This window comes from Pseudorasbora parva, chromosome 9, assembly GCF_024679245.1.
Source record: "Pseudorasbora parva isolate DD20220531a chromosome 9, ASM2467924v1, whole genome shotgun sequence".
Taxonomy (NCBI): domain Eukaryota; kingdom Metazoa; phylum Chordata; class Actinopteri; order Cypriniformes; family Gobionidae; genus Pseudorasbora; species Pseudorasbora parva.
In genome coordinates this window covers 4,361,729-4,373,848 of record NC_090180.1, presented here as the reverse complement: position 1 = coordinate 4,373,848, position 12,120 = coordinate 4,361,729, and the positions used below count along the sequence as shown (strand labels likewise).

General features: G+C 38.6%; 3 protein-coding genes and 1 non-coding gene across 9 annotated transcripts in view; 1 reads left to right on the top strand and 3 right to left on the bottom strand.

Moving 5' to 3' along the window:
* si:dkey-154p10.3 (PX domain-containing protein 1) overlaps positions 1–12,120 on the top strand; it is a 450,183-nt gene that overhangs the window by 179,178 nt on the left and 258,885 nt on the right. The window lies entirely within an intron of this gene.
* On the bottom strand, positions 525–8,444 carry abcf2a (ATP-binding cassette, sub-family F (GCN20), member 2a). 2 transcript variants are annotated; one of them, XM_067453536.1, is made up of 15 exons: positions 8,356–8,444; positions 7,356–7,539; positions 6,719–6,931; positions 5,160–5,342; positions 4,581–4,752; positions 4,265–4,360; positions 3,727–3,829; positions 3,541–3,636; positions 2,399–2,518; positions 2,190–2,279; positions 1,977–2,087; positions 1,802–1,864; positions 1,496–1,624; positions 1,208–1,411; positions 525–1,080 (listed from the first exon to the last, which is right to left on the bottom strand). In XM_067453536.1, exons 2-15 carry the CDS (start codon positions 7,498–7,500, stop codon positions 964–966), a joined length of 1,842 nt encoding a protein of 613 aa, XP_067309637.1. In that variant the 5' UTR covers positions 7,501–7,539; positions 8,356–8,444; the 3' UTR covers positions 525–963. The 2 variants fall into 2 exon arrangements, with proteins under 2 accessions (XP_067309637.1, XP_067309638.1); XM_067453537.1 differs by lacking the exon at positions 8,356–8,444 and adding an exon at positions 7,645–7,804.
* On the bottom strand, positions 4,087–4,204 carry LOC137090421 (small nucleolar RNA SNORD89). Its single transcript, XR_010907857.1, has one exon. It is a non-coding gene; the product is annotated as a small nucleolar RNA SNORD89 (small nucleolar RNA).
* Positions 9,046–12,120, bottom strand: part of smarcd3a (SWI/SNF related, matrix associated, actin dependent regulator of chromatin, subfamily d, member 3a) — a 34,274-nt gene continuing 31,199 nt past the window's right edge. For all 5 annotated transcript variants that reach the window (XM_067453533.1, XM_067453531.1, XM_067453532.1 and 2 more), the window contains one exon: positions 9,046–11,615. In XM_067453533.1, the coding sequence (XP_067309634.1) occupies positions 11,562–11,615 (54 nt within the window). In that variant the 3' untranslated portion in view covers positions 9,046–11,561. The remainder of the gene's footprint in view (positions 11,616–12,120) is intronic.

Below are 12,120 nucleotides of genomic sequence, written 5' to 3'. Positions count from 1 at the left end.
TTTGTTATTTTTGTGACAGAAGACGTTTCCAGTACAAGAGACAACAAAAATAAACAAATTTGACAAATTACATTTGTTCCCAGGAAAGAAACGACGTTCCCATTGAATTAACCGAGCACTCAAAAACAAGCCATCCAGGATAGACATGCATCTCCTTTTTTGTCTTCGTGTAAGTCACTCGAGCAAAAGCCTTTTACCTAACAAGGACCAATAAAATGTCTAATTATTGGCATTATTTTACATTTGGCCCTCACATGTATAGCCAAGCCTGTGCGCGAGCACACAGACACAAATAAAATGTATATACATCAGAGAAATTATAACAAGGGAATTGTGAATATAACCTTGTTCTTTATAAGTTTTCTCAAAATTAAGATTTTTGTACATTTATTTTATCCAAATTAGATTGCAAAGGTACAAGCAGATTTCAACTAGGTAGACACTGAACCAAGAAATCAAGGATATAGATCTTGTGCAAACTGTACAAAGACAGATCTTGAACCCAAAGAAAATGCACAAGCCAAAACATTAAATGTACGCTTTTAATTAGACATCATTTTTGCAAGTACATCTTTAAACAATATTTGATACAATAAAAAAAACACCTCATGAGTCCTTGAAGTTTATTTTATCGTTCAGCCTTTGTCCTAAAGACCTGCTCTGCACTAGTAAAAACAAAAAAATAAGTGCACAACCATGGTTTTTAATAGGTTTTTCAAAAGTAAAGTCCAAATAGTGTGATGCATATTAACATACACAAAAACATGACAGCTACTTCCCCTTGCAAACCCAGTAATTGACTCAGGTGTTAAAGGTGGTACTGAAACTGCAGTCTAACAAGCATGCTTGTTTATTTGATTTTTTATTTGTGTATTTGCATTTTATTTTTCCAGGAGAGAAATTGTCTGGTTGGCAGAGATGTTGGAAATTGGAACCGTTGTCCTCTAGGTGGGGCTCAATTGGCTATAAATCATGCATTTGTTTGTCAATTTTTGATTTCAGATGTTCCTTGTACGCCAGAATGTCCCTGGTCCATTTTGTGATGGTCTGCTTTTCACAAACCCAGATCTCCTGAGCCACCTGCAAGGAAACAAAGCAATATAACAATGTAGTGAACATGTCAAATCAGCTGCATTAGCTTGCCAAAGACAATATAAGAGTGACATGTAGAAGAAGATGGGCAAAAAAAAATCAAACTTCACATTACCTGCTGAATAAGCCTGAAGTCGTGGCTAACCAGCATCATTCCACCCTCAAATTCGTTGATCGCCTCAGCAAGAGCATCAATGGTTTCAATGTCAAGATGATTGGTCGGCTCATCAAGAAAGAGCATGTGAGGATTCTGCCAGGCCAGCCAGGCAAAGCAGACGCGGCACTTCTGCCCATCAGACAGATTCCTAATAGGGCTCACCTAGTTTAATACAAGAAAAGTCATTATGAAAAGCAGAATTAATTTGAAATTCAAAAATAGGAGGAAAACTAAAACCAAACCCACCTGCTGTTTGCCAGTGAGTCCATAGCGACCAATGATTTTCCTCATCTCTTCCTTTTCCTTAATCTCAGGGTAACACTTCATCATGTATTCCAGAGGTGAAAGGTCAAGCTCCAATTGCTCTGTTAGATGCTATAGAAAGAAACAAAAAACATGCAAGTTAAATACTATTAGATATCAGATTGGTAGTATTTTAATAATAATAGCAATAAGAAACACACACACACACACACACACACACACACTAACAAACATTCATTATTCCTCTTATTATATAGAAATGTCATGACATAAATGGTCTGAACAGACCTGATGATATCGTCCAATTTTCACATGGGAGTGTTTTCTAATCATGCCGTCTGAGGGCAGGAGCTGAAAGAAGAGATGCCATACAAACCAAAATACTAAAGAATCCAAACCACAAAATGTGTGAACTTAAAATCATACCAGGAGTTGCATGCATTTAAGTTAAGATGTGCCGTACCTCTCCAGTAAGGAGCTTGAGCAAAGTGGACTTGCCAGCCCCATTGGGCCCTACAAGGGCCACACGTGTGTCCAAGTCAATTCCAAACTCCAGGTTCTTGTAAATTGTCGGCTGTAGCACACAAAGGACACATGCAAAAACCTCAATCCAGAGAAGGATGCAACAACAAATGAGTGTAAAATTTGGTTTCGGAGATTGGATGGTTTTGCGTACCGTATTATCCGAATACCTGAAGCTGACATTCTGAACCATAATGACAGGAGGAGGGATCTTCCCACAGGGAGGAAAATAAAATGACAGGGTCTAAAAAGGGGAAGGGGGAGGAGAGAACATTTTTACTATTGACTAAATATAACATAACGTATTAAAAAGGCAAAATGACAGTTGTGCTCAAGATCAAGCAGACAGAAACAAGCTCTCACCTTGTCATTCACAACTCGCTCAGTAAGACCTGAGGCGACCATCTTCTGTAGAGTCTTCTCTTTGCTCTGAGCTTGTCTGGCCAGCTTGGCAGATCCGTGACCAAACCGAGCAATGTAATTCTGAGGATCAACAGGAACACATTTAAAGGGGGGGTGAAACACTCCGTTTCAGTCAGTGTCATGTCAATCTTGAGTACCTATAGAGTAGCATTGCATCCTGCATATCTCCGAAAAGTCTTTATTTTTTTTATAATTATATAAGAAAGATGCGCTGTTCCGAGTCTTTCCGAAAAAAGCCGAGCGGGTGGGGGCGTGTCGTGTGAGCGGAGCTAAATAATGACGTGTGCAGCAGCGCGCTGCAGTGAGGAAAGTGAGTCGCTCTGTGAGGAAAGTGATTCGCCCGCCGCGTGAGGAAAGTGATTCGCTCTGTGAGAAAAGTGATTCGCCCGCCGCGTGAGGAAAGTGATTCGCCCGCCGCGTGAGGAAAGTGATTCGCCCGCCGCGTGAGGAAAGTGATTCGCCCGCCGCGTGAGGAAAGTGAGTCGCTCTGTAAGGAAAGTGATTCGCCCGCCGCGTGAGGAAAGTGAGTCGCTCTGTGAGGAAAGTGATTCGCCCGCCGCGTGAGGAAAGTGAGTCGCTCTGTGAGGAAAGTGATTCGCCCGTCGCGTGAGGAAAGTGCTAATACAGATCGACCGCCGGCCTATCAGTGGGTAAGTCAGTAGCTACTGGTTATATCACCTGTTTAGCATCCTACAAGCCAGCGCTTTGATGGGCGTAGCCTGTTGCTTTTCTCTCCCTCGCTCTCTCTCACGCGCTTCCGGTAGAATTGTCCGTAAGGCCCATACAAGGAAATTCCGCCCCCGTTAACGTCAAAGGGGACGCATGATCTCAAAAAACTTGCCGAAACTTATGACTAACCGGAAGTAGTATTTTTGACAAAGAAATACTCCCATCAAACGTCCACCTTAACTTTTGAAACTTTGTCTATGTTTAGTATGGGATTCCAAGTCTTTAACAGTGTAAAAAGATCAGTATGCATGAAACAGCATTTCACCCCCCCTTTAAATAACCACATCAATTACAAGCAGAGCAGTTAGAGAAAGGAGAAAGGTTTACAGAAAAATACACGTAGAAGTCTTTACCTTCATGTGTGCTATCTGGTCCTGCTCCCAGTTAAACCGCTTCATCTGATTCTCCTCCAGTTCCTCTCTGGTCTTTATATACTGGTCATAATTACCCTTTACACAAGATGAAGAATGATGAAATTAAATGGCACATTTGTAATTAAAGGAAAACAGCCGTGTGGGGGAAAGAATTAGTCTCTTTACCGTGTAATATTTAAGCTTGCGCTGGTGCAGGTGAATAATGTTGGTACAGACGCCATTGAGGAAGTCCTGGGAATGGGATATTAAAACCAGAATTCTTTTAAACCTGTTAAGAGGGAAAATAAACAAATATGAGCATACAGCTCTCAGCATGGTGTTTGCATCACAATAACAGATTAATGCAGTTTGTAATGTGATGTTAACACTTTATTTAAAAGGTGTGTTACAGTGTAACTATAAAATTAAGTAATATTAGTTAACTACTTGCAATTATGCATAGTGTGTTATTACTATAGTAAGTAAATGTAACAGACACTGAAAATGTTTGTGACATCTTCACAAACAAAACTGCATCTGGGTTGCACTGACAGATCAGCTATACGCTTCGGTCTAGTTTTTGTCAAAGCTCTATCCATAAGAAGAACAAACTGCTTGATGGAAGAGCTACAATTCGGCCTTTTGTTAACATCATGTCATCAGCAACAACCCAAACATTTGATTTAATATTCTCACATAGCCTGTTTGAAAAATAAAGACTTACTGACTGAGCTCTTCCTCGAGCCACACACATGCATCTAAGTCCAGGTGGTTTGTTGGTTCATCCAACAGCAACATGAAAGGCTTGAGGAACAGCGCCCTGAAGATTTCAAAACACAGCCACGAATGAACTAAGACTCCAAAGATTGTTGAAAGATATGCAAATGCATGCAATGAAAGAGCTAAAGGGATCAGAAAATACGCTTCGGACAGTTTTTGTCATTGCACAGTTAGCACATGGCAACTGCGCTATCATTCGGCCTTTTATTACATCATTTCCCAGCCGCTCTGAACTTCTGAAGGAGATTCTGAAGACTCACCGAGCAAGTGCAACTCGCATCCTCCAGCCACCGCTGAAGTCTTTGAGTTTCTTCTGCTGCATGGCCGCAGTAAAGCCCAGACCGTGGAGGATCCGTGAGGCTCTCATCTCAGCTTTATCAGCATCCAGTTCCTCCAAACGCTCATACAGCTCCATCAGCTTCTCACATTCAGCTTAAGTTTAACAAACAAAGCTCAATTAAAATTCACAAAGTTACAAAGAAGCACAATATACAAAATGTTTCTCAACAAGGAGATTCCTTAAAAACACCAGAAGTAAGGAGTCTTCTCAAACTGAGATATTCAATATACCACGCCTAGGAAAGGAAGCTGTTACAAAATAAACAGTTCCTATGAAAACGTGGAAGTTTTATTGACCCAACCAATTTATAGATTTGAAAAAGTGTATCATATACATTCGTTATACATCATTGACCCTCATGTCTTACCCTCGTTGGTTCTGATCTTGGGATCAAACAATGTTGAAGGTTTTGAACAAGTAAATGGCAATTTTCATTTCCAGGTGAACTATTCCTTTCAAACTACACCATGTGCATTTGATCAGAGCTGTTGAAACTCACAGTCCTCATGAGCTAGTCGTTCGGCCTCTTTCTCCAGCTGGATCCTCGCCTCATCTACCTCCATCACACACTGCAGAGCGGTCTTCTCACTGGGTGCCATCTCACGGGTCAGGTGGTAGATATCAATGTGTTCTGGAATCGGCACCTCCCTGTGACCTATCGCTGACAGCAGCATGGATTTACCTAAACAAATATAAATGCAAGTTATTAATGATTTCACACTTACATATAGAGTAAATTTAAAGGGTTACTTCAGCGATTAGCATATGGCTTTGTATCAGTAGAAACCCTGGAGTATATTCAAATGATTGTGTTTTTCCCCCTCATATCCCACTGAGACAAGAGATTTATGCATTTTATTTCTGGAAAAATTTCTCCTATGATGCAAATATCGTCAATTTGCATCATAGGAGAAATTTTTCCAGAAATAAAATGCATAAATCTCTTGTCTCAGTGGGATATGAGGGGGAAAAACACAATCATTTGAATATACTCCATAATGTTTGCCCAAAGGCTAAAGACTACAGCCAGCAGAGGGAGCCATTTCCGCATGTTTTGAACCCGCACATGGGGGATGGAGATCACACTCAGAGCTCAGCTCGCAGCTACAGGCACTCATTTAAACGGAGCTATGGTGAGCAAAGCAAGTCATTTAACTTCTCAAATTAATTTCTATGAAAGTTAAGCTTGCAAAGGTATGAACTGAAACACGCCAGACTGAACTTGCGTTAATGTAACGTTATGCCCAGAGTGTAGTCGCGATTACCTCAGCTCTCACCATGAGAGCTCATTTATCTCACTCCTGCAATTAGTGCTCAGTGCTGTGATACTCGCGCGATGACTCACTCATTATATTGAACAGACACGTTCAGTTTTTAATTGTAATGTCTTCTCCAACTCAGTCACAGTAAACAATTTGGTGGCTTTGGGAATGGCCTCACAGGGCAGCGAAGCATTCTGGGCATTGTAGACCTTCATCTCCATCAGACAAAAACATTTTCTGTCTTTTCTCAGTCTAGAAGGCACCAAATTCAAAAATAATTTCACATTTCTACTGCATTGATGACCCAGTTTAAATACAGGATCATCTTCCCAGCGCTGAAGTAGCCCTTTAAATGCATATTTGGCATGCTGTCCGGGGCAAGTGCTTTGAGCTCAGACTTCAGAGACTTGTGCACGTTTCGGTGTGTGTGTCAGACAGTGTGAGACTGCAAGTTGTTGTTTTTCGCAAGTTATTGGGTTTAATAACTCGTTTTAACAACAAGCAAGTAAAATTTGTGTGCCCAGTCTATTCTTTGCTATATGTGTCACAACGTCGACCTAAAACGTACACTTTTTCACAATGTTAAAGTAGCCAATTAAAATCATTCAGATATTGTGTGGCGTTGCGATATGCATATTGAGATATATTGCGCAGCCCTAATATCTGAGTACTCTCCATCTATGTCAATTATTTGATCATGCTCCTCCTGAACCTTGTTTAATAAAAATAAATGGATGACTACTAAAGCCACGAAGAGGAGATCTATTAGCCCAACATGAACAGATTATTCATTTACCAGTTCCATTGAGTCCAATAAGGCCATATCGACGGCCAGAGTTGAGCTCCAGACTAGTGTCACTGAGCAGCTCCTGTCCGTGAAATGTGAGAGACAAGCTGCTAATGTGCACATCAGTGCTGTTGGGATGAGATGCCAACACGCCAGTCACTGCGCGGGCTTCGGTTTTCTTCAGCTCAAACTCATCCAGCTCCTTCGTCAAACCGGCAACCCCTGAAATAAGGGAAAGATGATTTAAACGGATTTCAGGAGGTTTGATTAAAAATAAGGTTTTGCAGCAGTTTAAATAAAAGCATTTTACATATTGCCAATGGGTGGGGGAAACCCATGGTTAGACAAACAAATGTTTGACACGAAAATTCGGTCTGATACCAGTTCAAATCAAATTAGCACAAAAATTCCCTTTTTCCCAGTGAAAGAATTAACAAAACAAAAAAAATTGTAAAACGTGTACCGTATAAATGCAATTAAAGTCGCTTTGGATTAAAGCGCCTGCCAAATGCATAAATGCTAATGTAAAAAACCCAGCAGAAAAAAAAAAAAACAAGTCTTGGAGACCAGAGGGACGATGTTTACACCAGATACTCATCTTGGTGTGAACATGCCTTTCAACCAGCTTTCATTTGTTTCCTCGTACCATTGAACTCGGCTGCTCCATTCTGCTGGTTTTCAGGTTTCTCCTCATCACCATTCACTCCATCTTCAGGTTTCTTTGTACGTTGGCGAGCTTTGGCTGCTTCTTTTTTCTTTGCCGCCTTCTTTTTTGCTAAATCGGATGGCATTCTAGCTGTGGATCCCAGGAACAGAGCACTCCTGAAAATCTGAGGGAGAGATACAAAAAGATTAGTTGGAGGTAAATATGCTCTTATAGGACTATTATAGAAGAAAAAAAAACATTACAGAGTACACATTGTTCCCAAACGTACTTCCGGTTTAATCGAGTCGTCACTTGTGCATGTTTTGTGCGTAGGGTTGTTTTAATTTAAGGTCTTGGTTTAAAATAAATCAAGCTTCAGGCACCAGAGGGCAGTGCTTCGGCCCGGCTCGGCTCACGTGGAGTAACGTTACAGTCGGCCAGTACTTTTCCCTGACGCAGTCTAGGCGAATAACGGCAATGATAAAGTGTTACCGGCACAGAAAAGAACATTTTACACGAATCATACCACGATGCGTTCTGAAAGCACAATTAATCGGTGATATATCGAAATACCAGCGGTGCTGCTCGCAAGAGAAAAAAAAAAGTGTCGGTTAACTCTACAGGCCCGACCAACGAGCCACTTCACCAGCCATGCTAATGCTAGCCATACCGGTGTATCCCAGATCACAAATTAATCTTGCTTCCTAGACATAGAACAACCGTATTTTATCAATAAATGTGATTAAATCAGTAAAAGCGGTATCAACCGTTAACTAATAGCTGAGGGGCGCACGCGAGTATCTTGTCTCCACGAGCTAGCCGGCGCGCTAACAGCCGGTAAAACTAGCCTGTTAATCCGTCAGAACAAACGCCCGGATAACATAAAATTAGTATCTGTTAAATTGTGTCTGTTTTCTTTTCATATACATCGATCGTCACATATATATACAACTATCACGATTTAATAACGAACTTTTGTTGAATTAGGCCGTTATCTTACCTAGACCTCTTCCTGACGAAGCGCTACTAGCACCGGAGAAGCGGTCTCATGGCTCGCGCTACAAGCGGCAAGGCGCGTGTCACCAATACCGGCACGGCAGCCAATCAGATGCCGATACATAATAACTCTCCGCCCACTTATTTGCATAAAAGCAAAGCCGCTCTCTGATAGCAGTTAAGTCGAGAAGTCACACAAAATGACCTAAAATGAGTAATATGATTAACTAACAATTACCGTGAATCATATAGATTTGACGATTACAAGGTTATGCTATGTGCTCATTATTTATAGCTTATTTTGTTCCTTAGACTCGAGTAAAAGATAATTCAGTATTTACTCATTCTCATATTTTCCCAATCCCCATTACTAGGCCTCATCTGTGGAGCAAAATGTGTTCACAAATGCACATTTTTGGGATAAGATCTCACTACTGTCTATTTTTCAAGTAGAATATAACTCCTGTTTTGTCTTTGATGGGCATACACAACAAACAAACACATATTTAAAAAGTCAAAGATTGCTTTCATTGGCTCTATTTTATTAGTATGATTTATTTATTATTTAATTTATGTCGATTGTTCCTGTTGTTATGTACTTGTGTATAGCTTCTTTTTTAATGTCAAACAATAAAAATGTAACAAGTAACATAAAAAAACCTATTCAACTAAAAGAAAAACTCATGGAAAATAATGATCATGATTTTATTTATTGTATTTATCTTGTTCAAAATGTCCTTTACAGACACACTGTACCTTTATTTAAATAAAATACATAACACAGTAAGATTGCCTTGTAAAAAAGGTAAAGGGTCAATGCCTCTGAGTATGAACACCCTTTGACATTCATGAATACCGGATTTAATTCTTATGTCACACCTCAGGCCACAGGAATACAAATGCCATCACTAATGTGATGGAATATTCAGTAAAATCAAGTCATTTATTGGCATTCACAAAGATGATAACTGTATTTAACCTTTGGTTAATGCTTCCTGTGCATCGCCGTAATTTAATAAGGCAACAAAGATCAAAAACATTTCGGAATCATGCTAAAAATGAAACCGCTAAAAAACAAAAATATTCACATGCAACATGCATTATTGTATTTTTCAACACACAATACATTTAAAACACATTCTGTTTTATTGGCATTTAGAGCCATTTTCAACTATCATTTATAAAGATTGCTTGAGTCTTGAGTCTTTAACAATACACAAAAATCTGTATTGTTAAGACAAGTGTTCACAAATCAGAATGTTTTAGCATATTGTAGCATGAATCTTTAGTGTTAATTTCCACATATAGAACATATCAAAATGATGACAATAAAAGTCAGTTATTGCAAATAAAGTCAGCTGGCTTATTTTAATCCAGTGGATTTCTTCATCATCTGTTTTTGCACAGTGCAAATTTAAAGACACGGGGGAAAAAACAGAAGAAAGCTGCAAGCAGAATGTGACGTCATATTCAAACGGATAGAAAAAACATGACAAATTCAATATCTATACTAACATATTAACATTTAGCACGTCATTAATGGTTAAAAAGGGTTTCCCAGGCATCATACAGTTTCATTCGTTGTATTTTTACCTTTCCAAGAAGTCACAAAGTAGCATATCTGCACCTCATGTGCATCAAAAAACACAATTATAATAGCTGCTGTATTTGTGTGTCATCAGTGTGAAAGTGTCGTTCTCAAGCCACATTCTCTACTGTGAGATTATATACATTCAGCTGTACATTAAACATACATCAAATAAGAGTACAATTACACTTTTCATTAGGGATGCACCGATACCATTTATTAAGGGCCGAGTACTACATATCTTTTTTTCTGGTACTCGCCGATACCGATACATTTATTCATTTCTTTCTCCTTTTTTGGTGATGTAGCAGTTTTCCAAGCACAACACAGTGAGACTAATGAATGTACGACAGCTTTATTATTATTCAAATTTTTTTTTAAAGTATTATTTTATGTGCTTATCACAAACTTAAAGCACAATTTTTTAGTGTCCAATAACCTTCAAAGGGCATAATTACCATATGATAAAATAATAATAATAAACAGCCTGCAGTTTGCAATGTGTGGGTTGTTGTCATTCATTTTGAAGTATTTCCACGCCCCTGAGGCTGACATTGTGTCTGCTGATGCCGCCGGCAGTGTTGGGGGTAACGCATTACAAGTCATTTGAGTTATGTAATCAAATTACTTTTTCAAGTAACTAGTATATTAACGCATTACTTTTAAAAATTTTGAAAAAAATATCTAAGTTACTTTTTCAAAAAAGTAACACAAGTTACTTTTTCACATTTAGTAAGTGCAAATGCGTTGTGTGTGAACAGATAATTGTAGTTCTGGACTAAATATGAGCATTTATTCATCTCACTTGCACAATAAAGATTAAGTACTCCTCAAAATGAATTAAATCTGTCAAATGCAAAACCAGATTTCTATGCAAGCCTCCAATAATTAAATATTAAATAAAACAAGTATTTTTATGCATTCAATCTGCCTTTATTGACCAGAGTTGCTGCTAACTTTCGATGATTCAGTTAAACCAAAAGCAAAAGTTACTTTAGATTTTTTGTTTTTACTGTTACTCCTGCATCCTATTCTTCCATTATCCAGAGTAAAGAAAGGTTTGTTTGAGCTACGCTCTCTACTGTACATGCATGAATTTGCATTTTTACCTTGGCCTGAGGCTTATTATTTAAATTTTGGTGTGAAGAGGTCTTTACATTTGCACAAAAATATAACTTTTTTGTTATAAAAAATAAAGGTGAAAAAAAGAAACGGAAAAATAACGTAACACAGTACTTTTCCTAACAAAGTAACTAAGTAACTAAATTACCGGTAGTTACTTTTTAAGGGAGTAACTCAATATAGTAATACATTACTTTTCAAAGTAACTTTCCCCAACACTGGCCACCGGTGTCTCTTTGCACAGAAGAAAATTCTGTCAGTTATGTCACGTGAGTTATCTGTCTTTGTATCGGGGGATTTTTACGAGTACAAGTACATGAGCTTGGTATCGGTGCATTCATACTTTTCATTGACCTTCATGACAGGCTCACTGATTAAAATCAGTCCAAACCTCAATACTGAGAAGGGTTCTAATACTTTCATGTCCACTGAAAACTGCCAGTGTGGAGACCGCCAGAATAAAAGTAACCAAGCCACAGGAGAAACAGTCTGGTTGAGGTTTAAGTGGTCCGCATCGCTAAAGCTTGCTCTAGCTCCTGTCTTCGTTGTTGAATCTACAAAGTAGAAAAATAAAACATACATTTGTAAATGAAAAGAGCAAGTTAAAATTATCCTTTTTGATACACACAGACCATTAAAAAGTGAAGTAATTTTATAATATAATTTATTCCTGCGATGACAAATCTGAATTTCCAGCATCATTACGCCTGTCTTCTATGGAAACTTGTTTCAGCCACAAAATAAAACATTTAAAAGTAGTTATTGAAATTGATCCTCACAATTGCGAGTTTACATCTCACAAGTCTTTATTGTGAGTTTATATCTTGCGCTTCTGACTTTTCTCAGAAATATAAGGTATAAAGTTGCCATTGCGAGTTATAAAGTCTAATTCTGAGGGGAAAAAATACTTTTTTTTCTGACTTTTTAACTCGCAATTGCAACTTTATTGCTTTATTTTTTTTCTCTCATAGATTTTTTTTTTTGTTGCTCTCATGAAATTACACCCCTTTGACATGCATTATATGACTGGCACAGCAACGCTTGAGTTAAAAATCTTCA